At 47.0% G+C, this 27,759-nt stretch overlaps 1 protein-coding gene across 1 annotated transcript; it reads left to right on the forward strand.

Annotated features, from left to right (window-relative positions):
* The first annotated feature begins 745 nt into the window (after window positions 1-745).
* PKD2L2 (polycystin 2 like 2, transient receptor potential cation channel) lies at window positions 746-26,752 on the forward strand. The gene is made up of 15 exons (XM_065555054.1): window positions 746-2,950; window positions 4,907-5,008; window positions 6,048-6,181; window positions 8,921-9,177; window positions 10,173-10,394; window positions 11,043-11,271; window positions 12,915-13,085; window positions 15,748-15,929; window positions 16,677-16,797; window positions 17,856-17,957; window positions 19,144-19,235; window positions 22,156-22,225; window positions 23,161-23,285; window positions 25,245-25,366; window positions 26,571-26,752. Exons 1-14 carry the CDS (start codon window positions 2,869-2,871, stop codon window positions 25,360-25,362), a joined length of 2,007 nt encoding a protein of 668 aa, XP_065411126.1. The 5' UTR covers window positions 746-2,868; the 3' UTR covers window positions 25,363-25,366; window positions 26,571-26,752.
* Window positions 26,753-27,759: the final 1,007 nt, after the last annotated feature.

A 27,759-nucleotide genomic window follows, 5' to 3' on the forward strand; every position in this document is an offset into this window, starting at 1 on the left:
AACTCTGTCACTGCAGGAGAGATCTCTGCCATCTGTAAGACATTGTTCATGTCCCACTCTAAACACTGCAGTCTCTCTGTTCTGGTTTATACAACACCTAACACGAAGGGCTTCTGGTCCATGACAGGGGCTCCTAGGTTCTAACTCAGGGGTAGGCAATCTATGGCACGCATGCTGAAGACAGCACACAAGCTGATTTTCAGCGGCACTCACACTGCCTGGGTCCTGGGGGCTCTGCATTTTAATTTAATTTTAAATGAAGCTTCTTAGTTATTTTAAAAACCTTATTTACTTTACATACAACAATAGTTTAGTTATATATGATAGACATAGAAAGAGACCTTCTAAAAACGTTAAAATGTATGACTGGCACGCGAAACCTTAAATCGGAGTGAATAAATGAAGACTCGGCACACCACTTCTGAAAGGTTGCTGACCCCTGTTCTAGCTCAATACAAATAAATAAAATGAAGAGCCTGCACATATCTATATACACACACAATTTCTCTTCTAGGCCAACTATTAGACATCGTCTGATCCTGCTATAGGAAAATAAGATCACCAAATGTTTTGTTGGAATTTATTAAAAATAGGCAACTGCCAATTCTTGGCTTTAGAACTGGAAGGGCTAGTTCTGCCAAACTCTGCTCCTACATCTATTCAGACGGTATTGAGGACGCTGGAGCAGGCACCACAGTAAACAAAAAACCCTGTTAATGGTGCTCTACTAGGAAGAGAAGTTGCCAAATGTGGAAAGTGTTTTTAACTTTCTGAGGAAATGACAAACTAATTGTGTGTGTGCTTTTATGAAAAGGACAAGCCCAAAGCAATGGTTTGTATAGTAAGAGCCCTTAGCTCACACTGAAGTCCACTTGTGCCCTCCTCTCCTCCCCAGCCTGCCACTACACAGGATTTTCATAAGTCCTCTGACTTCCTTGAAATTGGAAAAAAAAGTCACCCAATCTTAGTCCTTCAAGCTAAGAAATAGTAGGCGCTATGCTGAAGCTCGGATTAGATGACAATAATGGTCCCTTCTGGCCTTAAATTCCATGACCAAAAAAAAAAAAAAAATCTTTATTCCTCTTTCCCTGTGATATTGCAAATACAAAACCAGACACCCACTCTAAAAACAACGTAAAATCAAGTTTCATGCTAACATTGACCCCTATTTCACTCATCAAAAGTAAATGCTGGCTGGATTCAACAGGCACATTTACGCAATAAAAATTCCAAGTATTTTGGTGCCCGAATAACTTTTCTGAGAGAGTGAGCTGATGCTCTGTGTGGGGTATCATCATCCTGGGCTAGCTCATTTTTATGAATGTCCCAGAATAGCACTTTTTTTTTTTTTTTTTTTACTGAGGATCAATTATTTGGATAAAAAAAAAAAAGAGAGAGAGAGAGCGAGAAGAGAGACTGACCGACCAGATAGGGACTCAAACCAAGATTCTCTCTCACATGCTGGTCTTCTACCATTAGAGATGGCTGTTGCAACAGCATATATAGGATAGACAGAATAGTGATATCCTAATAGTGCAGCTTATATCAAACTGAGAAAGAAGTAGCCTGGAAATAAAACTAAGAATGGGGGGTATTTTTGTGGCACTAGCCTGTACTGTGCAGTCCAAGCCAGATTGGGCTGTCTGATGGGGCATCCAGGACTGTATGAAAATTCCCAATTGTACATTTTTATTTATTGAGCTCTAAGCACATAAGCCACGGGCGCTATGTATTCACCCTTATCGCAGTAACTATACCAGGACCCTGCATGCATTACAAAGTGCTTAAGCTCAGATTTAAATACATTCTAAACAATAAGGAAATAAGCTTGTTAAGCACCAGATGGGTGTATATTTTCCAGTCGCTTTGTGCCTTTCATCTCAATTCATTTTATTGTTATGGTCCAGAGTCTGATGATACTCCAAGGGTTATTTCAGTTTCACAATGGGGTAAACAAGAGCAGAATCTTGCCCTATGCCGTAACCACTGAAATTAAGCCACCTCTGGAGTGAGAGGGCAGACAAGTAACATGCTGCCCAACAAAGGAAATGGTGACTAAGGACTCTGTGGAGAACTCCCGTCTTGCAAGAAGTGCCAAATGTCCTTAAAAGTCCACAAAGAGCCTCACTTCTGTTTCATCTGAAGGATCCACGGCCAAGAAAGTACAGAGCCTTCAGCTTATTTACCTTGGCAGCAAGAAGGACAAAAGAACGTGTCCCTGCTTTGATTTAATTCCACATGGGGCAGCACATGCTCAACACAAGGCTGCTTCCAAGCCAGCATGACACAGTGACAGCTGAGTAAAGCTCAGACCCCAAACACCATCCAGGCCAGCACTACTGCCAGCAGGGAGCAACTTCTCCCCATGTTTAATAAGATAAAGGGGGCTCTGTGCGGGAAGCCACCCTGACAAGGGCTAAAGTCGCATCCTGACACCCTAGTTCAGCCCTCTCTCTGCAGGGCTGGGTTCCCCCACTGCCACTGCCGGGTGTGCTCACTGCACAGCCCCGGCTGGAAGGGTTCCCCAGAGGGCAGGCGGGACCAAGCAACCCGGGCCCATCCCGGACAGGTGTTTGCCCAGCCTGGGCTTCAAAGCCTCCAGGCCTGGGGGAGGCCAGCGCCCCGTGCGGAGCGTCACTGCTCGGCTCTGACTGGGGCGGCCCCGACTGGCCCCGGCCCGGGTCCCCTCCCGGGTGTGTGGGGATTAGTGCCCCACTGCCGCCTCGCTGCGCCTCAGCCGGGGCCGGGGCCGGGGCCCGTTTCAGGCTCGGACGAGCCCGCAAAGTTCGGCCCGGCCGCAGCGCGAGCCGCGGGGCGGTTCGGAGCCGGGCGGAGCCGCTGGGGGCGGTTCGGAGCCGAGTCCCCGCCATGGAGCACCCGAGCGGGACGGTCCTGGAGGCGGCGGAGCCCCGAGCCGAGCGGCGGCCCTCGGGGACCCGCAGAGTGGGCGGTGGGTGAGGGACGGCGGCGGGGCGGAGCCACCGGGCCCAGCGTCCCCCCCAAAACAGCCCTGCACCCCGGCCCCCCTCCATATACCCCAAGCTAGCCCAACCCCCCCCCGAACAGCCCCAGCTAACCCAGCTCCCCCCACCAACCCAGCCCCCCCAAACAGCCCAACCCCCCGTGCACCCCAGCTAGCCCAACCCCCGCAAACAGCCCAGTCCCCCCTGCACCCCAACCCCCCTCCATATACCCCAAGCTAGCCCAACCCCCCCCGAACAGCCCCAGCTAACCCAGCTCCCCCCACCAACCCAGCCCCCCCAAACAGCCCAACCCCCCGTGCATCCCCAGCTAGCCCACCCCCCCGAACAGCCCAGTCCCCCCTGCACCCCAACCCCCCTCCATATACCCCAAGCTAGCCCAACCCCCCCCGAACAGCCCCAGCTAACCCAGCTCCCCCAAGCAGCCCAACCCCCCGTGCACCGCAGCCACCCTCCATATACCGCAAGCTAGCCCAACCCCTCCCCCCCCGAACAGCCCCAGCTAACCCAGCTCCCCCCACCAACCCAGCCCCCCCAAACAGCCCAACCCCCCGTGCATCCCCAGCTAGCCTAGGCCCCCCACCAACCCAGCCCAATAGTACAGCCCACTCCCCCGTGCACCCCCAGCTAGCCCAACCCCCCCGAACAGCCCCCCGAATAGCCCAACCCCCTGTGCACCCCAAGCTAGCCTAGGCCCCCCACCAACCGAGCCCACCAGTACAGCCCATTCCCCTGTGCACCTCCAGCTAGCCCAACCCCCCCAAACAGCCCCCCTGAATAGCCCAACCCCCTGTGCACCCCAAGCTAGCCCAGACCCCCCCACCAACCCAGCCCACCAGTACAGCCCACTCCCCCGTGCACCCCCAGCTAGCCCAACCCCCCCGAACAGCCCCCCTGAATGGCCCAACCCCTCCACCAAACCAGCCCAGTCCCTCATGCACCCCAAGCTAGCTCAATCCCCAGCCAGCCCAGCCCCCCTCCATATACCCCATGCTAGCCCAGCTCCCCTCCCTGCCAGCACTGACCTAGCCCAGCCCTGGCCCCGTGCACCCTTAACTAGCCCAGGCTCCTGTTCACCCATCTAAACCAGCTCATCCCTGCGATGGTTACCATGTCCCTTCACAACCTGTGAGGTCTGTCCCTGCGCCTCCCATCATTGTGAGCCCAGCTCAGCCCAACTCTGCCCTGCTCAGTCTAGAAAGCGCAACCTACCCATCCCCTGCTCAGCTCATCCAGTGCCCTTCAGACCCGACCTCGCCCATGGCTCCCTCTCCCCCATGCCATTGGCCATTCCAGGCCTTGCACAGTCCAGCCTAGTCCCCCCGGGGCCAGCCTGTTATTGATTATTGTGTTTGTACAGCAATAACAATGTGGTAGGCACTCCCAGCTAGGTCCCTGACTAAGTTTAGAGGGACCGGGATGACTTATAAACAAAGAAGAGGGGATGGGATTCAGCCAAAGCAGTGTCCACCCCCTTCCCATTCCTGCAAGTGCTTTACCCACCATCCCATTCTTTGGACAATCCCAGAAGCTCTCACACCGACTTTCTGCTTTGTATTAGCAGGAACCCAACTCTCTACTGCAATGTCATGGCACTAAAATGTCCTTAAACAAGCCAATAAGGAATCAGATCCTGAAAAAGCCCCAAGTACTGCACCCAACACTCAAAGCAAGGGAAACTCCCTGATCATGCACATTCCTCTGATTTGAAAGTCCCTTCTTTCACTGCATATAAGAATTTGAAAACATATTTGGGAAACCTCAGGGTTAAAAGGGGTTTCACTTTACGAATGCTAAAAGGCCTGAGGATTTTCCCTGCATAGTTGGAACCTGGTTTTAATTTTATTATTTCTGAGAATATGTATGCCCCTCCTCTACTTCCCTGCATTATCTTTTTCATTCTGCTTTTTATTTCACATGGCTAGGTATTGTGAAACCTCGTCTGACCTATAGCAGAGAACTAGAAATTAAAACTACCCTTCAGGAACTGCTAATCTACATCATTTTCCTTACAGATCTATGTATATGTAAGTCCACCAATGAACTAAATGAATTGTAATGCATTGTTTTCAAATATTTTTCGGCTTACAAAGAGAGCTACGCCTCTTTCAGTGTATAACATTGGGATAAGAAGGCTGAGAGTTACCACCACCTAGGGCTGGTCTCCACTATTGTTTAAGTTGATGTAACTTACATTGCTCAGGGGTGTGAAAACCACATCCCGGTGAGCGACGTAAGTTACATTGATTTAAAGTGCTGTCCATACCGCACTATGGCGGCGGGAGACTGACACAGCTTCTGCCTATCACCAAGGTGGGGTAATTATGCCCATGGGAGAGCGTTCTCCCGTTGGCAAAGCATGTCTTTACCAGACGCACTACAGTGGGCCAGCTGCACCGATGTAGCGCGGTAGTGTAGACATGCCCTCAATCTCCCACCCCTTTGACTTTCACCCAAGGGTGTGGTTTCATTTGCAAGTTCCCCGACAAAAGTTTTCTTCCAGAATAACAGTTAATGAAGATGGTACCCCATTGTAAAACTCAAGTAATGCTTAACTGAAGTACCATCAGAATCTGGACCATAACAGTAATATGAATTGAGATGAAAGGCACTAAAAAATTGGAAAATATTATACACCCCTCTGGTGCTTAAACTTATTTCCTTTTATTTAAATACCTTCTAAACAATGACCTTTGGCACCTTGTAATGCATGCAGGGCTGCAGTATAGTCACTGTGATAAGGTAAACAGGTACCCAAGTGAAGTGGGCTGTAGTCCACAAAAGCTTATGCTCTAATAAATTTGTTAGTCTCTAAGGTGCCACAAGTACTCCTGTTCTTTTTACAGGTACCCAAGGTGGCTTATCTGCTTAAAGTATATTAAATGAAAGTGTATAATTTTAATTTGCTTTTAACAGACCAAAAGTACCCCCATTTCTAGATTGTGTTTCCAGGCTACTACTGTTCCAGTTTGATGTAAGCAGCATAATCGGGATCTCACTGTGCTACTGGCAGTTGTCTTCATCCTCAGACCTCATTTTACAATCAAGCCCTTTCTTTCTCGCTAGTGACATTTGGCATGGTGAACACAGACATGTATTACTTGAACAAAGTTATGTCAAATCTCTTTCTGGAAACTTCTGTGTCTGAGACAGATAGAACTTCCTTCAAGAACATAGGCAGCATGGTTGATTTCTGGAAGGTAAGCTTCTAATTTGAATTGTTTTGTTGGGAGCTGACTAGGAGGGCAAGCTTTTAGTGTTATTGTGCAGCTTCAGAGGTGTTAGCAACAGTGGAACATTTTGTATACAAGACTTATCCAGACCAGAAGAGGCGTGGTGGTACAGAAACCAGTGTAGTGTCTCACCAGCTGGAGAAGGGTTGAACAACACTAAGTTTGTAAAAGATCTGAGTACAAATATAGGCATTTCTGATAGTCTCCGAACAAACACAGTGAGGCATTGACAGACTAACCTAAGTATAGGAGGGGATGTTCATCACTGTTCTGTACTGCTCTTGGTCTCAGAATTGGGATAATCAGAGGAAAACAGAAAAGGGATTACTTTGATTTTACAGTTGTCTCGATTTTCAGTTGCAAAGAAATGACTTTCCTGGGGTGGGTTAGCACAGGACAGGTCCTACCAGCTCAGTCAAAAGGAACTTTCCCCTTGATTAACTAGTTTGCCACTGGAATTCCACTTAGGGTATGTCTATACTGCAAAAATAAATAAATCCCTGAAGCAGCGCATCTCAGAGCTCGCGTCAACTGTCTTGGGCTCTCACCATAGGGCTAAAATTAGCTGTGTAGATCAGGGCCGGCTCTAGGATTTTTGCCACCCAAAGCAAAAACAATTTTGGCCGCCCCCCACTTCTTTAATTACCCCACCCCCGGCCCTGCCTCAACTCCGCCCCTTCCCCAAATCCCCAGCCCTGCCTCCTCCCCCCAGGCTCTCAAGTCTAGGAGGGAGGGAGGGAGGGGGAGAAGCGGTGCCCGCGCCGCAGCCACTCGGAATCTCCCCGCCATCCCAGGTTTGAGAGCCTGGGAGGGAGGGGGAGACTCCGAGTGGCCGCGGCGCGGGCGCCACTTCTCCCACTCCCTCCTAGGCACCCAAGCCTGGGAGGGAGGGGGAGCAGCGGCGCGCGAAACGGCCGCTCAGGATCTCCCCCTCCCTCCCAGGTTTGAGAGCCTGGGAGGGAGGGGGAGACCCCTAGCCACCGCGGCGCGCGAAACAGCCGATTCGCGCGCCATGGCAGCAGCAGCAGAGGTGAGCTAGGGCGGCCGGGGCACATTTTTAGGGGCGGCATTCTGGCGGTGGCCATGCCGCCCCTAAAAATGTGCCGCCCCAAGCACCAGCTTGATTTGCTGGTGCCTAGAGCTGGCCCTGGTGTAGATGTTCCCTCTCAGGTTGGAGCCCAGACTCTGAAACCTGGTGAGGAGGCAGGGTCTGAGCACCAAAGCTGTCCGGCCTGAGCAGGAACTTCTACACTGCTACTTTTAGCCCCATAGCACAAGTCCAAGTCAGTTGACCCGGGCTCTGAGACTTGCTGCTGTGGATTTTTCTTCAGTGTAGACATATGCAGTAAAACACCTGCACCTGGCCCATATCAGCTGACACGGGCTCACAGGGCTTGGGCTGCAAAATTGTAGTGTAGAAGTTTGGGCTCAGGCTGGAGTCCAGGCTCTGAGCCCAAACGTCTACACTGCAATTACATAGCCTGCAGCCTGAGCCCTGCAAGCCCGAGTCAGCTGACACGAGCGAGCCATGGGTGTTTTATTGCAGTGTAGACATAACCTTTGAGTCAAAGCTGTGGTATAAAGCTTTGTGCAAGATGCTCACACAGATTTTTACCAGTAGATGGGGGACTCAGCTCAGTTTGCTATAGTATCCAGGCAACATTGGAAGACACAAAGATTGTAATTCTAGGACAATTTTTTTCCTAGTTAAGATTTAAAAGCAGTGGAATCGGATTATAAGAGCAATCTGGGGGACCCATGCCCCTCCCCCCCTTTGATCACTACAGTTGGAGCCGTAGAATTCTGAGCTCCCCCAACACATGTATTAATGCAAAGTCTCCATCTTTCAAAAGACAAAGCAAATTGTAATATGCATTCTAGTGCCAAGCTGCATCAATCACATTTTTATTGGTTCTGATTAGCACTCACCCAAGCTGTAACATTCTTTATCAGCAGCCAAGTGGCCCTTAGAAAGGGAGGGGGGGGCAAACTTCTTTCCTGCCTTCAAAAACAAAGTCTGATCCATTTGATCAAAAGCTCTATTGATCAATGTAAGCCAGGAGCAAACCCTTAAGTACATATCAGAACTGGTCTTTGGAAAGTCAGATTTGATCCAAATAACCAAATGGTCATTAACTGTCACAGTTCAGGGCAACTGCACCCATTTCTCTCTCCATGGTCCAGCAAGGGCACCCACTCTAGGCTCCCAGCCATCATTCTCTCTTGAGCGGAAACCTGCATCTTTCTCCCTCCTGACTGGGTTTTTTTTCCAGGCGGCACAGTTCCCTACCTACACTGTGATATTCCCAGCAAGACAGTATGCCCAACCATGCCAGTGTCTGCACTTTGCTTTCTCTTCAAAGGCCATGAACAACAGGATTGTCAGAAGCTGGGAACGGGCAACAGGGGATGGATCACTTGATGATTAACTGTTCTGTTCACTCCCTCTGGGGCCCCTGCACTGGCCACTGTCAAAAGACAGGATACTGGGCTAGACAGACCTTTGTTCTGACCCAGTATGGTCGTTCTTATAACCTATCACCCTTCACTGTTCTGAGCTTTTGGAGAACAACTAGGTTTTCTGCCCTAACTTGTAATTTCTAGCCTTTTATCTGAGAGCCCTATAAGGAAGATTGGTATCTTAAAAAGCTTACACTGAAAGTGGCCTTTCCAGCTTCTCTTATCCAATCTCATTATGTTATGTAGTTTGCAGAAGGACCCCTGCTTGATGGTCTGTACTGGGACACATGGTACAACAACAAGACATTGACCAGCCACAAAAACAGCAGTCATGTTTACTATGAGAACTTACTTTTAGGAGTGGCCCAGATTCGTCAGCTAAAAGTCCGCAACAACACGTGCGCCATCTATCCCTATTTCCGAACATTTCTGAAAGAGTGTTATCGCGAATACCGCTATGTAGCTGAAGATAAAGCTGATTTTGGTCTAAAGAATGGGTCTGTGTAAGTACTGTAGTATTCCACTTTGGATTTTCTTACTGTTTACTTTGGATATAGGTTTATAAGACATGTAGGGTTTTTAAAATCCCATGACTTTCAATGGGAGTTGAACACTTAATTAAATGTTTTTCAGAATTCTACTCATAAAACCTGAAAAATGCTCAGTGCAATTTCCATTGTCGTTGCTTTACTGCACAGATTATCTCAATGATCTAACCTTGTTATTTCTGAGTTGATACAATTACACACACACACACACACACACACACACACACACACACACACAGGGACGAATTCTTCACTGATTTACATTGGTGCAGCCCCACTGATTTGGGTGTACACCAATGTAACAGAGGAAATTGGCACTATAGATGCACAGTTAAAGGGGGAAGAAAAAAAAAAAAGACTAGGGACTATGGACCAAATTCAACACTGGCATAAGATGTATTCAACTCCATTGATTTGACTGGAAAAGCACCAAATTATGGGAGGCCAGAATTTGAGCTGACCTATTCTGGTCTGATACTAATGCCATGCAGACAGAGGTAAAGCAGGCTTTTCAGACCTCCAGAAGAATTCTTCAGCCATTACTACAACTTTTACTTAGGATCATTTAAATCTATTTAAAGAGAATTTAAACTGGATTACTACAATAGCAATAATCTATGTGTAAACATGAGATGTTCCAGTTGGATATAGAAGGTGTAAGCTATTATTTCACCTGCTTTATCATGGGAGAAATTCAAGCTCATAAGTAGATCTGTCCTTTAATTTGGGTAGTCAACACATTCTTCAAATATATGTAAATCTTCCAAGGCCAAGTCTGTATTCCATCTTTCCTAGTGATGAAAGGATCATTTAAGAGCCTGGACTACAGTCCAGAATACAGTAGTGGTTGAGTGAAGCATAGGAACTGGAAAAGAATTGGATATATTAGAAACCTCTTCCAATCCAATTTCCCCATGAGGTGAACTCCTTTATTTCCTTGTCTCCAACAGATGGACGTATTCCTCTGCCTCCTCATTAGCCCCCTGGCACTGGGGAGCCATTGGCCTTTACAGCGGTGGAGGATTTATGTTCACCTTACCTAAATCAAGGAGTGAGAGCATAAGGAAGCTTGCGTTTCTCAGACGTAACGGCTGGCTCACTAGAGGGACAAGAGTCGTATTTATTGACTTCTCAGTGTATAATGCCAACATAAACCTCTTCTGTGTAGTCAGGTCAGTGCTTACATTTACTCCATCTGAAATCCCATTTACTAAGGCATTATGCTTCTTTAAGGGTGAAATAAAAGGCAGTTTACCTCCAGCACACCCTGTTCTGTGTTTCTCACCCAGCAGTTGGCAAGACAGCTAATTCTTCAAACAAGAGCAAATGTTTCAACCCAATCCTTCAGAGGGTTATGCCTAGCTGTATAGCTGATTATTCCTATGGGGCAGGACTTGACTGAGTAACCTTTTGTCCCATCAGAGCCTTGGGTATTAGTCTTGTCATCAGCTACTGAAGGAAAAACACAGAATCCTGAATTTAGGGCTTGGCTGAGTGTCTGATCTGCTCAGACACCATTTAATTAAGATCAGTGCAAGCAGATGGAATATTTTAACTGACAGCACCTATTTGGATTGCATGCCACATGCTTTTCTTGTTTTGTCTTCAGCCTATTCCCTCATTACACTCCCTCTAAAGAGAATTCTCAGTCATCCAGAAAGGAATAGTTAATGGAAATGGGGGTTGTTAAACTTGCTATTTTTACACAAGCATTTCCCCTCATTGGATCATGTTTTAATTTTAAGGACAAAGACTTAAAGTGATGCTGTCTGATCACTGAAACCAGCAACAAATACAATCCTGTCTAATTCACTTCACAGGTTGGTAGTGGAATTCCCAGCCACTGGTGGTGCTCTTCCTTCTTCACAGTTTTACTCAGTAAAGCTTCTCAGATACGTCACTTATTACGATTATTTCCTTGCCTCTTGTGAAGTCATCTTTTGCCTCTTCATCTTTGCTTTCATCATCCAAGAAATTTTAAAAGTTAAAAAACTGAAAACGGAATATTTTAAAAGTGCCTGGAACTGGCTGGACATGCTGTTGGTGTCGGTGAGTACTACCCAGTCCTGGCTTCTACCTGCAGGTTTGAGATTTCCATCGGAAACTACCAGTTTGGAACAAATGGCCATTGTGAGATGTGACCGAGATGGCCAAGAGAGAAAACAGCCCTGATTCAGTTCTTGGTTACAATGGGTCTATCCAGTTTAATACAGTGACAAGGCCATGTTATCCAGTGGGTAGGGCACTTGGCGAGGGCTGGGGTCTATACCCAGCTCTGCCATGGATGCACCATGTAACTGCGGGCAAGTCACTTCCCCTCCCTGTGCCCCTCTTGTCTATTTCAACTGCAAGCTCTTCAGGACAGGGAGTGTCTCCAAGGGTTTGTACAGCACCAGGGGCCTCTTGATGCTACCATAATGTAAATCAGTGATACCTCACCTGCGGCTCTTTAATGCGTCTCCTACGGCTGCTTGCAGCACATGATATTAAAACACTGATTTAATTAACAACCAATCTGGATGCTTTTACTATATTATTAACCAATTGTAGTTGATAAAACAACAATACTTGGTCAGTCATTTTACTGTGAGAATTTATATTTAATATATATTCATTCATTGTTTCATTTACTATTGGTATAATTATATTTATAATATAAAAATAGTAAACAAAACAATGAATTCACACTACTGTGGCTCTTCTGGATAATGTTGATCGCTAATTTGGCTCTTGAACCACTGAGGTCTGAGTATCACTGATGTAAATGATTAAAAATCTAACAATATAGTTTGGTCATAAATTATGAAACTGAACTAGATATGGTCCGTGGGCTTCTGAAGCCTGATCCAGACGTCAGTGGGAATTTTCCCATTAAGTTCAGTGGACTTTGAATAAAGTCCCTGGCGATCTGCCAGTGCAGCCCTAAGGCGGGAAAATTTGGACATCTTTAACACACAACCAGAATGTTAGTTTGTTGTGGGGCTGAATCCTGAATCTGTGCTCAGGGCCGAACTGGCCCACGGTGTGGGTTTTCACCACCCATAGGACAGGAAACACAAGTCTCCGCTGATGGAATTTCCCTTAAATAGTTCTGTTGAAGAGGTGGTTATGGGGTGTCACACCACACCTGACTGGCAGGGAATTCAGCTCCTGGAACTCTCAGATCCTACACACTGCTTCCTGATCCAACCCCAGCCCTCATGAGAACCTGGCTCTGATCGGAATCAGTCTCATATGGCTCCCTCACCCCAGATCCTCTATTAGAAGATGGTCCCTAGCAGACAATTCAAGGGGGAAGTAATTTAGTACAGCCTACTTACTCATCCCTTATGCGGTTGGTGGGGGACAGTGCTCGGAATCACACCTGTCTGACCCTACAGAGCTTGGTCCTGTTGGGACATACAAGGAGGGACTTTATCAAGGTCAAGAAGGGCAGTAGTTAGGAGGAGATGGCACAGAGGTGACCCCTCCCCCCTTCAGTGGGCTCCTTCCCTGAACATGCCAGCTTGACATCACGCTTCCCACGCTTGTAACACATTCATGTACTCACTTCTTCACTCAGTGTTCCGGATTACTCTTGCCAAGCTGTAGCGAGTTTTAGGCTAACGATCATGCAACTGGGCACGATTAGAGCACTGAAGATGAGAGGGGATATCTGGACCGTAGTCTGACGAGCCTCTGCTTTTATTCAGCTGTCTCTCTTTGCCATTGCCTTCAATATGTACCGTACTATAGAGGTGTCCTTGCTGATGGAAAGCCTGCTCTCTAATGCCTATGTGTATCCGGACTTTTATTTCCTTGCATACTGGCAAACCCGTTACAACAACATGATTGCTATCAATGTCTTCTTTGCATGGATAAAGGTACCAGTTCTCCATTTTCCTATCTTATACACCAGAATCGTAGTAGTGCTAAGTGTATTGTAAATCTTTGCTCTTACGTCTTCAAGGCTGAATTGCAAAGGTAGAGCTAAAAGCGACAATTCTGTTTATAAGATTCCAGAAGAGGAACAGGGTATCAGGCTGGTTAAGGAACCATCCCCAAGGGCCAGTCACATGTCCAGTCTTACACAGCCATAGTCCTTCTAAAGACAAGTTTCACATTTTAGACCCAATGGCTAAAAGCCCCGTCTCCTATACAGAATCATTGGCCTGCTAGACTGAGTGGTGAATAATTGTGCCCAAACAGTGTTTTAAAATTCATTTATTCCCTAGACCTAGTTTTAACAAGGCTCTGACCTGGTCTATGCTGATGGCACAGCCATGATAGCTGAAACTGTATTTAAAAGCTATTTAACAACAAAGTTCATTTTGTAGAGCACATAAGGTCTACTACTGGGCACAGTGCTTTAAAAGAAAGATATGGACAAACTGGAGAAAATCCAGAGGAAAGCAAGAAAAATGATAAAAGGTTTAGAAAACCTGACCTATGAGAAAAGTTTTAAAAAATTTGACATGTTTAGTCTTGAGAAAAAAAGACTGAGAAGGGGGGGAACCTGTTAACACTCTTCAGATTAAGGGCTGTTACAAAGAGGGTGGTGATCAATTGTTCTCCACCTCCACTGAAGGTAGGTCAAGCATTAATCAGCTTAATCTGCAGCAAGGGAGATTTAGGTTAGATATTAGGAAAAACTTTTGAACTATAATGGTAGTTAAACTCCGGAATAGGCTCCCAAGCGAGGTTGTGGAATACCCATCACTGGAAGAGGGGGGAGGGATAGCTCAGTGGTTTGAGCATTGGCCTGCTAAACCCAGCGTTGTGAGTTCAATCCTTGAGGGGGCCATTTAGGGATCTGTCTGGGGATTGGTCCTGCTTTGAGCAGGGGGTTGGACTAGATGACCTCCTGAGGTCCCTTCCAACCTTGATAAAAAAACAAATAAACCACACAGGATGGACAAATACTTGTAAGGGACAGTCTACATTTACTTGGTCCTGCCTCAGCATGGGGAGGATGGACTAGATGACCCCCTGAAGTCCCTTCCAGCCCTGTATTTCTATGATTCTATTATTCTAAAAGTGTCTGGGCCAGATTCTGTGAGGGCCCTGAGTTTGGCTTCCATTTGTACAGACAAAAATTACTCCTGTAATTTTCACTGATTTCTATTTCTGGCTCAGGCATTTGTAAAGTGCCCAGCACTGTAGTAGATAGGTGGCTACAAATCAGAAGAGTGCAAGCATAAGGGGAGGCACTGGGAGAATAGAAACTGCTTTCTTTTAAGTCAGGCCCCAAGCATTTAAATAAGCTACAGCAGACTCTAATTCACGTGCCATTAAGGTAAAGAGGGGAAGTTTGTGGCTCTTGGTGCCATTCAGTCTGCCTGGCTGCTGACCATCACACAAGAACGCAAATCTTAGACCAGAGGTGGGCAAACTACAGCCCGCGGGGCACATCCGGCCCGCGGGGCCATCCTGCCCGGCCCCCGAGCTCCTGGCCCAGGCTAGCCCTAGCCCCTCTTCCTCTGTTCCCCCTCCCCCACAGCCTCAGCTCGCTCGCTCTGCCACCGGCGCAATGCTCTGGGCAGCGGGGCTGTGACCTCCTGGGGCAGCGCAGCTGCAAAGCCCGGCCTGACGCCGGTCTCTGTGCTGCGTGGGGGTGGCGGCGGCATGGCCCGGCTCCAGCCGGGCAGCACGGCTGTAGTGCTGCCAGCCACTGGTGTTCCAGGCAGCGTGGTAAGGGGGCCGGGAACGGGGGGCACAGAGCAGGGGGGGTTGGATAGAGGGCAGGGGAGTTTGGGGTGGTGGTCAGGGGGCAGGGAACAAGGGGTTGAATGGGGGCAGTTGTTCCGGGGGGGGGGGGGGGGAAGGAGTCAGGAAGTGGAGGGTTGAATGGGGCAGTCGGGGCAGGGGTTCCGGGGGCAGTTGGGACAGGGAGAAGAGGTGGTTGGATGGGGCAGAGGTTCAAGGGGGGCTGTCAGGAATGAGACGAGGGGTTGGATGGGGCAGCGGGGTTCCGGGGGGGTTGGATGGCGCAGGAGTCCGGGGCGGGCAGATAGGAGGTGGGGGCCGGGCCACGACCCCTTCCCTAACCGGCCCTCCATACAATTTACAAAACCCGATGCAGCCCTCAGGCCAAAAACAACAACTTTGCCCACCCCTGTCTTAGACTCTCAAACATTTGGGGGAGAAACCTTATCAACACCCCCTCCATATACATACTCATACATGGATCAACCCTATTCTGGAGGCCTTGAATCATGGCTGTTAGCTTGGCTTGCAGCAGCTGTCTTAACAGGGGTCACCATGTGCCACAGACTTGATTACAAGCCTCAGTACCCAGTAGAGGCGCAGTCCCCCTCGGTGAGCTTTACTGAGCAAATGTATTTGGCCACAAGCCCACAGAGCAATCCTTTCCCCACAAACACGTTCAATCCAGCTCTGACTGAACATTCATGCTATTAATATTGATTGGACACCAGACTTAACCTGTAAGTAACTGTAAACAGGCAACACTCCAAGTATTGTATTAAAGAATGTACAATATGTTTTGGTCCCCTCCCAGTAATAACTCGATCTGTTCTCTTCCAGATATTTAAGTTCATAAGCTTTAACAAGACGATGACTCAGCTGTCTTCCACTTTATCCCGCTGTGCCAAAGACATCATCGGATTTGCCATCATGTTTTTCATCATATTCTTTGCATATGCACAGTTAGGCTACCTGGTCTTCGGGTCACAAGTTGAAGAGTTTTCCACTTTTCAGAACTGCATGTATGCAGCTTTCAAACCTTTGCCATGCAGACACCCCATTTCTTGGGCACGCAAACAGCCTCCCCTCAGCAGAACTTAAAAATACAGGCCCCCACCACTTATGCTATTACAGTAATTGTACTCTCTTCAGGTAATACAAGTGCTGCAAAGCTCAGAGCCCTGTAGCCCATCCACAACCCCTTCCGGATTTCCTCTAGAAAGGCATTCTCAACGATCTTGCTGCTGCAGCAACAGACTAGGTCAGATTCCAGTTGGCACCTGGAATCAGGTTTACTGCCTCCGGTACCCAATATGCTTCCACGTCAATGTTATATGCAGAGTCTTGACTGAAAACAGCCCTCATTCCTGACAGCAAGAATAATTTGTGCACGGGCATGTCGATAGGACTGTTGCCTGATCTGCAGCCCCAAATGAACTCAGAATCACACAGAACACATTCCCTGACCTCTAGGCCATGCTCCATTATGCCCTGTGGGTAAAAGTCAGAGAGAACCTGCTGAGTAATCACTCTGATTTTACAGGCGGCAGAAGCTTGGCAGGGAGTTGCCACCCTGCACTGCCTGTACCGGCCATAATTTTTATTGCATGGGCATATGCACAGAGCTAGCCAGTGTTTGGCTTGTGCCTTTCTAAACATTTCTCTTCCAGAAGACCTTTAAATCAGTAATCATACTTCCTACCTTACAAAATAACCCCTTTAAAAGAAGGTCATGCAATCACAATATTTCTGTTATTTTTTTCTCCAAGTTTTACACAGTTTCGCATAGTGCTGGGTGATTTTAACTTTGCGAGCATAGAGCAAGCCAACCGAATTCTCGGCCCCATTTACTTCATTACCTTCGTGTTCTTTGTGTTCTTTGTATTGCTGGTAAGTGGTGTTTTAATTATGAATAATAATAATACATTTACACTAAACACAAGTCATACTCAACCCTCTCCTTTCACATAGTGACGTTTGTGCACATCAGACTAGGCCAAGTCACTCTTCTAGAGGGTTGTTGTGTGACAGTGATTGCTAGGGCCTGCTGTCTTCACTTCAGAGTTAGCCCAGGTTCTTACCCAGGTGTTGCCTTTAACCCTCCTCCCATCTCACCTGAGTTTAATGGTGGTTTCAACCCAGGCTAGCTAGCCCAACTGGAGGCATGGGTTAAAACTCTGGATCCCTGCTTTCACTTGGGCTGGTAATCCACCCACTTTGCAGTGAGTGGACACAGATTAAATCACTTGAGTGCTGATAGTCCTCCAGTGCCTTCGCACAATTGCCCCTGTTCCCAGAAGGAAAGACAAGTTCTCCCACAATTCACGGGGAAAGAATCACAGAGTGCCTCAGTTTACTGCAGCACAAAGAATCACAGAAGGTGCTGTCAAAAGTCTATCAACACACGCAGAGAGTGCAGTGCCAGTGATGACACAGTAACTCTGATGTAGCTTTGCTGCTCACAACTTGCTGAGCTAGAACTGTCCTCCATCAAAGAACATCACTGAATACAGGGCTGGAGGTAGGAGGATGCAGTCTGTAGTTCCATTTAGGGTGTCACACCCTTGGTATGATTCTCCTTTCCTTGATCATCTACATGCACCTTTGATTGTGTCAGTTATTTACACCAGTGTAAACTTCAGCAGAATTTGACCCTTTTTTCTAACCAGTAATCCTTAATACAAGGACACCAGTGCCCAAATGGGCATAGTTGCTACTCCTAGTTTTCTCGAACTCTGCTGCAGCAGCATTTGAGGCGGACTTTAGTGCATGTCCCTGCCATGCTAAGCACAGAAACACTCATGAGCAAGTCAGGGAAAAAGAGAAGCGGAGTCAAAATAGGGAAAGAAAGGTGCTAGAGAAGAACCTGAATAGATTTGAGTAGATTCAGAGAAGCAGAAATAGAATTTACATAGAGAAAAATCTTCAAATGCTTCCTTTCTCTGCAGAACATGTTCTTGGCTATTATTAATGACACATATTCAGAAGTGAAAGCTGACTTTGCAGTGGCACCGAGTAAAGAATTTGAGATCAGTGACCTCATTAGACAGGTAAGTACATGCCTCTAAAATGCTCTTGTTTAAAGGGTCACACTCACAATAGAAATATATTTTCCAAGGGGGAAAAAAAAAAATCCACAGAACTGATTAAATGCCTATTCTGAAATCAGTTCGTCCGTAACTATTTAAGAATATTCTGAATTTGTTTCTGCAGTTTTAACAAATAGATGAAAGTTCACAGGGTACATCTCGGAGACCTCCAACGAGGATCCTCCCGGAAAACTTGGGAAGACCAAACAAGCAGAAATTAAAACCTTTAATCCCCGCCCTCCAGTTTTCAGGCCATCTTTATACAGCACAAAGGAGCAACAAGGAGTATAAACCGCTTTCTGCTTAAACTTTTCAGGTCACCTTTAGGCCTGAAATTAAGACCTCGTCCCGTCCCAAAAAGGATGCATGTCTAGGAGAATATGTTGAACATTAAACAGTTGTATAGGGATCCAGTAGAACAGGTGACCCCAGGAATGGAATACAGCCATCCTGAGATCACTCCTTTATCGGAAAAATCACTATCCATTGGGATAAGGTTTGGGGTCTGCGATTGAGAATTTGGTCAATTGGATGTGCATGAAAGCCCCAATTCTGCTGGGATCCACTTGCATGGAGCTCACTGCAGGACCAGGGCTTCCACCCGTGTTTGCTTGAGGTATCTGCCTATATGTGCAGAGAGTTAATTACTAGGCTTTTGCAACCATTCCACTTTCCTCTGGGGTTTTGTTGGCTTGAGTCACTAATTTCCCTAGAGCCTGATTCCAAAAGGTAAGAACATTTTATACTAGGTTGTTCAGGTCCCACCAAGATAACTTTGATTTATAAAGGGGTCTAGTTTTCTCTTTTTCTCTCTAATTATGAACCATTTTAAGATTAAATCAAACATAGCAGAAGAGTCCAACTGGATTCACTTGCATATTGTCTTAGTGGATCCCATGAGGCTTTTGAATATAAAAGGGTAAATTTTCGGAGCTGAATGCAAGGTACTGGGAATGTAATTTTCATTAACACTAATAGGATTCATTTCTAAATTGCCGATGCCTCATGTTGACAGGGTGTCCCTTAAATTCAAGCATTACAAAGCTTTTTGTGCCCCGGCTTGTGGGAAAGCATTTCTCTCTGTAGAAGACCTGATTTGACATTGAACTCACTTGGTGCATTTTCCCTTTTTTAAAATTGTGCTCAGAGTTACAATAAAGCCCTTGTGAAACTCAAGCTGAAGAAATCGAAGATGGAGGATTTGTATCCGGCAGGTGGAAGCTTGCAAAGCATGAAAACGTAGGAATCCAGCCCCAGCCTTTCTTTCTTTAAACTTTCAGTAAATTACTTTTAACCCATCTACTTAATTTTCAAATACACTCGAATATCTGGAGAATGGTGCAGGAGGTAGAGCGAGTGAACTCTGTGACCCAGATCCTCAAAGGTATTTGGGCGTCTAATTCCCATTGATTTCAGGGGCGCCGTGTGCTCGTTTCCTGGGTACAACTCCCAATGATGGCAGCAGGAGGGCGGAATGGAGCTGTATAGTGCTTCGTACTGCAATTTGGTGATCATAGAAGTCAGAGATGGGAAGATCCTATCCATCCTCCTTAGCATGGGCAAGATTGCTCCCTGGAGTATATTTTCATATGGTCTCAGCACCTAGCCCTAAATCAGCCTTAATAGTCTTATTTAAAATAATAAAAACAATGCCTAGCTCTGATATAGTGCTTTTCATTCTGCTCTCGCAAAGCACTTCACAAAAATTAAGTGGGGAAACGTAAATTAAACATTAGATTGAATTAGTTAACTAATGAGACTATTAAAAGCTTTGGTTAAGTTGCAGTGGTTGCCATTTAAGAAGTAAATATTTTCATCTGTTGAGAACAGAATAATATTGTGACTTATCTGCACAGAGTCAGTGCTATGGGGAGAAGAATATTCCCTTTTTAATAGCAACCTCTGCATAAATACTGCAGCAACTATTGCTAACCCATGGTGATGCACCTCCCTTAGGAAGCGCAGAGCCAGACCTTTCAGAAGAGCCCACTGTAGTCTTTGGATGACAAGACATCTAGGGGCAGTTTAGAGTGGTTTCTTTGAACACACACACAGGGTAACGCATGCTCAGACATGCCTTCATGTTGTGTTTGTGATGATATGCCCTTGATATGAACAGGACTCTGCATGGTTCTTCAGTCATTACAAAATAAACTACTGGTTTTCATCCTGAAGAATCTTAATGCTCGAACATCCTCACTGCCAGGCGTGAAGGCAAGAGCTCCCAGACTAGTTATGGGGTGTTTTCTTTTTTCCTGCACAATAAAAAGGTGAATGGAGCATCTACTCTCTCTCTCCTGAGCGAAGGCTCATTTCTGCCCCAAGAAGGGACAGCTAATATCCATCTCATTGGGGAGGTGTTAAATATATTGTCCCTTTCCTGGGAGTTTCTCATTAAAAGACCTCCTTAGCACACTAGATGGATTGGAGCCATATTATTTATGTGGACTCATAACCAACCAGCACTCCCCACCCATCCATGCCCTGATCCCCAAGTGTGGGACAAGGCTGTGATGTTGACATAGCTTCACACTTAGCTAGTCTCAGCCTATGCTCACTTCATGGACCACCGATGATCTGCTGGCCACAGGGTGTTGGCTGTCCTTCCCATTTCCACCTGCTAAATTGGACTAAGGGAGCTAAATGCATGTCAAATGCCTTCTTAATATTATTCTGCCACACAAGCCATTGTGATGGTTGCCTCAGAATAGTCGGTGACTATGGGATCCATGAGATCACAAAATGGGAGAGACGACATCCACAAGACACTCTCTCTCTAGCAAATGGTAAACCACATTATGGGAAAACTGAGAACCGCTGACCTAGCTCATGGGCTGTCAAACTGTGGGGTCAGGACCCCAAAGTGGGTCATGACCCTGTTTTAATGGGGTGACCAGGGCTGGCTTAGACTTGGTGCCCAGGGCTGACGCTGACGCCCAAGGGCTTCAGCCCTGGGCAGCAGGATTCAGGTTACAGGCCTCCCGCCCAGGGCTGAAGCCCTGGGGCTTTGACTTTGGCCCCCCTGCCTGGGGCAGTGGGGCTTGGGCGGGCTCAGGCTGCAGTCCTTCTTCCTGGGGTAGTGTAGTTATTTTGTTGTCAGAAGGGGGGGTGGTTGCAGTGCAATAAAGTTTGAGAACCCCTGAGGGAGGTGGTTTTAGCTCATGGATCTTCTCGGTCAGTAAAGTCCTCCCATTGCTACTCTGACTGTCAAATTCCCTCCATTCAATGGCCCGTTCGCTGTTATGAGGATTTACAAAGGTCCGTCAGCATGTCTTGTCCATTATTCTCACAAGACGAATAGTCTGAGCCATCAATCCGACTCACAGACTCATAGACTTTAAGGTCAGAAGGGACCATTATGATCATCTAGTCTGACCTCCCGCATGACGCAGGCCACAAAGCCGTCCCAACCCTTTCCCTTGACTCTGCTGTTGAAGTCCCCAAATCCTGTGGTTTAGAGACTTCAATTAGCAGAGAATCCTCCAGATAGCGATCCCCGCCCCATGCTGCGGAGGAAGGCGAAAAACCTCCAGGGCCTCTGCCAATCTACCCTGGAGGAAAATTCCTTCCCGACCCCAAATATGGCGATCAGTAGAACCCCGAGCATGTAGGCAAGATTCTCCAGCCAGACCCTCATTGGCCATTATACTATTTACCAGCTATGGCATGTTGTTCCTTTGACTAAAATCACGTTCCCATTAAACCATCCCCTCCACGAACTTATCTAGCTTAATCTTAAAACCAGACAGGTCCTTCGCCCCCACCGTTTCCCTCGGAAGGCTGTTCCAATATTTCACCCCTCTGACGGTCAGAAACCTTCGTCTAATTTCTAGCCTAAACTTCCCCACGGCCAGTTTATATCCATTCGTTCTCGTGTCCACATTAGTACTGAGCTGGAATAATTCCTCTCCCTCCCTGGTATTTATCCCTCTGATATATTTAAAGAGAGCAATCATATCCCCCCTCAGCCTTCGTTTGGTCAGGCTAAACAACCCGAGCTCCTCGAGTCTCCTTTCATACGACAGGTTTTCCATTCCTCTGATCATCCTAGTGGTCTCACAGACCCATGCTTTTTCTTGCTAGAGAGATTCCCCCTACACCCTCACGAGCCTCAAAGACCTACTCTGACATGATTTTCCTTTCTTTGTATGATTGATAGCAAGGGGCATTCTGCCTCCAAATCAGACGATGCTTTGAAGCTTTCCAGAAGATCTAGTGTGGACGAGAAGGTAGACTTTGTTTCTCTTTTTTTCTTACCAAAAGGCATTGACGTTATTTTAGATTTTACTCGTGATGGTCACACAGTGGAGAACACCAGGAGGGTTTCCGTTGTACGTTGATGTAACATGCTAACATTTTACATCATGGAAGTAGCATTCAAACTTGAACGAGGCGATGAGAGTTTGCTAGTTGTATTCTCTAGCCCTCAGAGAAAGGTCAACAATAGTGCTGCTCTGTTCAGGGGAGGCCAGGCATCAGAAGAGCAGAGCTGCTGCCAGCTTGAATTAAGTGCCTTTGCAGAGACCCTAGGCAGTGGGAACATTTAACCAAGTGTTGAAGCAATACAAGAACTAGAAAGCAAAATGCTATATAAGGGGCCTGATTGGGTCACAGACCCCATCTGCTTCCAAGCATCAGAGAGAGCAAGTACTTCCACAGGTTTTATTTTGTGCTACAGAAGGAAGCGAAGAATTCCCAGGGGGCTTGTGAAGTCCATACTGAGGCAATAGAAGGTCACTGCTTCATTGCCTCCCCCTTGAACTATTTAAGAGTTCATAAAAATGGAGCTTCGACAGCTGCATAGTGGAAACTGCCTTGCCCTGGGAATTCTTTTATTTTCTCTACTCATTCGGTAACATTCCCTCTCCAGGTAAAGCCATCTTGGTGCCTCCCCTAACTCTGAATCAATATTTATACTCTCCCCCTCCCCCAGTTTTGGAAGGAGGAAATGCAGGATTCCCTTTAAAATGAAGAGAAGAGACCTCCAAAAAGCCAGAGAGCATTTTTCCCCCTACAGTTGCCTCTTTCCCCACAGCTACATGCTTCCTAAAGTACATTGTGTGAGTGAATGTGTTACCTACAATGTGTGCGTGGGAGACAGCTAGCTCTTTATACAATATGTGGCTTTTCTTCTGGAAAACATACCCTTTCCTCTGTTGAGCAGGGTTATCTAAAGTCACCACAGCTACAGAAATGGAAGGAGAAGCTTGACCAGAAGTATCACTCTGCTGAGAATAAGGAATTGGCCGGGTCTCCTCAGGACCAAGTCTCTCCTCAGGAATTTCAGCAGTATGTCTTTGTCGTAGGTGGACAGAGTAGCTACTGTGTCTGTTCTAAGTGGGTGGAGGAGGTAGCAGGGCTGGCCCCTTGCAGATCAGACTGGCAGGCAGTGGGGAGAAATCAGCTTGGCTCATCTCCCACCTATTTAATATCCATTCAGCTAAGATACAACAGCCTATTCTCAATGGTCACCTGTGCCACTTTTTAACTGGGGTTTCGTACCGAGTCACCTGAGGGACAAGCAAGCAGGTCAACACCGGTTAGAAAGAGATTGTGCAAATGCACACAGGCCTCCTGAGTTTGGGTGGAAGGGGCAAATGGGAAGATAAGCAACTTCTAAATCCAGCCCTTCTTAAGTCTGTGAGGATCAATTGACGTGTACTGTAACCAACACGACCAGGACGGGGATAGAACCCACCACCTTCACTTACACAAGCAGCGGTTTCTAATCACTGAAGTTCCAGGAGAACTACCATAAGCAATAATACGTGGCTGTGCCAGTGGCTAGACACCCAGCTTTGCATAGGGGTTTGTCTACGTGGGAAAGTTAATTAGAAGGTAAGGGGTAAATTTAAAAAACACTAACTATTCCAGAATAGCTCCCGGGGAGGGAATGATTCCAGACTAGCTTATTCTGAAGTAGTTACTCCAGTTAGTTTCCTCAAGTCTCTTCCACCAGCAGAAGTTGGTGCAATAAAAGATATTACCTCACCCATCTGGTCTCTCTACAGCCCTAACTTTGACATTCCATCCAGCAGAGGGCAGGGCAGTAGTCTCACTGCCAATCACACCCACACGAGAAGGTTTTGCTTCTTTAAGCATACCACCATTGTTAAAGCAGTAATCCCCTCTAGCATGCAGGCAGTTATGCTGGTGCGTTTAAGGGGGTTATACTGAGCATGGCTTATTCCGGCTCAGGAATCGAAATCAGCTATACCCGCTATAAGACACCTTTATACTGCTATAACTGCATCCAGAGGTTGGGTTGTACAAGTAAATCAGTTAAAAACACACACACACACACACACACCCTTATCCAAAACCGTTATACTGGTACAAAATCTGTGTGTAGAGCAGGCCTCTGCTCGTTCGTTGGAGTCTGAAAATCATGCTGCAGTAAATAAGGACAGTAGTGAGATGGCTGAAGAATTCACCTCACCATGGACCAGGTCCAAAGCCCACTGATGTTAACAAAAAGAATCCCACTGGTATCAGTGCGTGGGGCTCTGGCTCACTATTCCTCATTGCCCATGTTTCACATTTAGTGGTGGAGAACAGCAAGTCATAGGGAGTGAGGAACAATATGGAGAACACTAAATTATTGGGAGTAAATAGCTGTTTTATACCACTGTATCGAGAATACGGGGCACAGGAGGTGACGTATGCCCAGTCTCTGCACTGAGGTAACACCCTCCCTTCGTCAGCCCTGACACACCAGGCTCAGCGGGGGCTGTGCAGCGAGGAAGTGGCACAGAAGCTTGCTCTCCTGCCAGGGCCCCATCAAGTGTGGTGGGAAGCAGCACAGGGATCAATATGCAGAGGTAAAAAAAGGGGTTGCGGTGGCATTCCCCCACATTCGCTTGGGAGAGTCGCAGTCGCTGCCTGGAGAGGTAAACGGAGATTGTAAACTCTTTGGGGCAGGGAATGTCTTTCCATTCTGCATTTATACAGCACCCTGGACAGGTCACTTACTAGGATCATCTGAGTATCTTTCACTTAATCAGTTCCCTGCCACTGTAATACTGTGGTCTAATTATGGTCTATGGTAGGCTTGGTGTGGAGGTGGCTGCGTGGCCTGTGATATACAGGAGGGCCTGTCTGGCCTTGAATGCTACCACATTGGGGCCCTGGCCCATGACTGGGATTACCACAATACAAATAACGAGGAGGACTCTTCCAAACAGGGTTCTAAAGACCAGACGGTGCCCCCTAGGGACAATTAATCAGTGCATTTTTATTCTGTTCTAGACTTTTCAAATACGCGACGGAACTGGAGAAACGACTAAACGAGGTTAACGCGAAGCTGAGCAGAGTTCTGAAAGGCATGCCTGATCCGAAAGGCTCTCCAGACAAGAAACAGAGATAGTGAGGTATAAGGGAGGGGCTAATTTGTAATCCCCAGATGAGTTTATTTCCTTGCTGACTGAATTTCTGAGTTATCCACAGGAGTCTCTCTCTCCTAAGTCCTGTGTTTCTGGACAGGAGGAACAGGGACCATTGAAACAGAGAAATTCAGTATTGAACACCCTCCCACCCTCTGTAATTGTGAACCAATGTGTTCACCAGGACCCTCTCCCAACCCCCAGTCCCACTCCCACACAAACACACCAAAAGCCAGAGTTATTCCAGCTCTGTGCAGGAATCTCTGATCCCCAAGCTGCAGGGAGACTGCCTTCATGGGGCAGTGGCTGCAGAGACTTCCCCAGTAGAGCTTCACCACTTATAGAGCACTGGTGTGGGACTCAGAGAACCTAGAGTCTTCTCCTGGCTCTTCCATAAGCCTGCTGGGAGAACTTGGGCAAGTTGCTGCAGTTCTGTGCCTCAGTTTCCCCATCTGTGAAACAGAGATAATGATAGTGACCTGCTTTGTAAAGCACTTCGACATTTTACCGCTGTTAAGATAAAAGCACCACAGATTTTTCTGTGTTATAGTAGATCCTGCCCACTGATAAGGATGGAAACACTTGTTTCTTAACAGGCCTTCCTTTGGCTCCCACCTCTCACAGATCAGCTTTGTCTCACCTTATACAGCAAAATCTGATTCACCTATAAAACATTGGAGAACAAGAATTCTTGTTTTCCAGTCCTCCTTCAATTGAGCCAGTAGGGGGAGCTTTCCTCTTCGCTTACCAAATCAAAGCAGCCAGCATTGATTTTAAACAGAGCAGCCTGTCTTGGAAGGTGGATTAGGGATTTTTTTGTTGTTGTGGGTCCCCACCCCCATGTATTTGATGCTCATGGGAAGTGCTAGATTGATAGTCCTGGGGACCAGAGGTCTCTGTCCATCCACTAAACACACACCGCACAGGCAGAAGCAGCCACTCCGCTCTAGCCCAAACCTAATCTGGAGGGACCAATGCTAGAGCTCGGAAGATGTTTCCCCACCCACCTTCTTTTCCCCCTCCCCAATGACTCATTCAGATCTTTGCCATCAATGGTACCCATTGGGGTAGACTGACATCACCAAGACATTCCCCCAGTGGATGGCTCAGGTGCAATCTTTTAGAAAGAATCCAGAGGTGGCTCACTTAAAACGAGCTGGTCATTGTGATGTTTGTTTGTTCCTGATTACAGCTGCAGAGAGACAAATTGCACAAAACAAATCTTAGATTCTAAAGCTTTCCACGCATGCTGGCAACTGGCTCCTCACAGCTAGCGCTGAAAGAACACAGATGCCAGGCCATTCAACTACAGTGCCAAGCTCTCGAATGTCATGGGAAAATAAAAATCAGCTAATCTATATGTCTGCCAAACGACTAGCTTATTTGGAGTACAGGATTCTGGCAGGCAGTAAAGCTTCCTATTGTTATCCAGCATCTAAATTTAACGCGTTCTGACTGCCACCGGCTTATAATTCAGAGAAAGGCTAAAGCACTATAAAGGGTGGAAAGGATTCAGCTCCAGGGGTGATTGCACTGGATAATCAACGCAAGTTACACCTTACAGATTGTTCAGCGATCATGTCCTCTCTGACACGCAGTCCCCACGCCAAGAGAGTTTATAGACATCTCCATTATCACCAGTCTGTGCAACACCTATGAAAACGGGGCTCTGATCCTTGCCTGGGGCTCCTCAGGCTTCGCTCACCCCAATATTACAATCCCTGTCGGTTAAACACGCTCAGTGGTTCAGGGACGCGAGACAGTTAGAGGCAAAGCACATTTTAGAAACATTTCTCAATTTAATCTAGAGCGGAAATCCTCTTTACAACAAGGCTGCTGCTTCTGTTCAGCCTGGCATTGAACGAAGGTTTCAGGGACAGCCACAGTTGGTAAAATAGGGACTAAAGGGAATGGACCATCCATCTTCGTTCAGATTAACTGAGTGTTTAAATGGGCAGTTTTAGTTCCCTGCTCCAAGACCCACATTTCAGATGGGAGCCTGGGAGAGAAACCAACAAGGAAACTTAAGTGAATGTCGATTCACATTTCTCCTTTGCTGCCATGGTGGTTATTGTCTGTCTGATTAACTGGGTGACTGCCAGGAGGAAAAGCTGAACTCTGGTCACCCTCCGGTAGAAAACCAATTCTGAAGCAATTGGCAAAAAGGCTATGAGGGCATTCAGCTTCTTCCACTTGCCCAAAACCCAGAGGGGCACCGGTGCAGAGACTGGACAGCATTGTTGTATTTTAATTCCCCAAAGATCAGTGCACATCCCACCTGCGACCCAGATTTGTTCTAGTAAAGACAAAAGAGGAGAGATGTTCTAGATTTTTGAGAGCCAGGTGTCGGTGTACAATGAGCTATGTAGCAGTGTTGCCTA

Source organism: Chrysemys picta, chromosome 8 (genome assembly GCF_011386835.1).
Source record: "Chrysemys picta bellii isolate R12L10 chromosome 8, ASM1138683v2, whole genome shotgun sequence".
Taxonomy (NCBI): domain Eukaryota; kingdom Metazoa; phylum Chordata; order Testudines; family Emydidae; genus Chrysemys; species Chrysemys picta.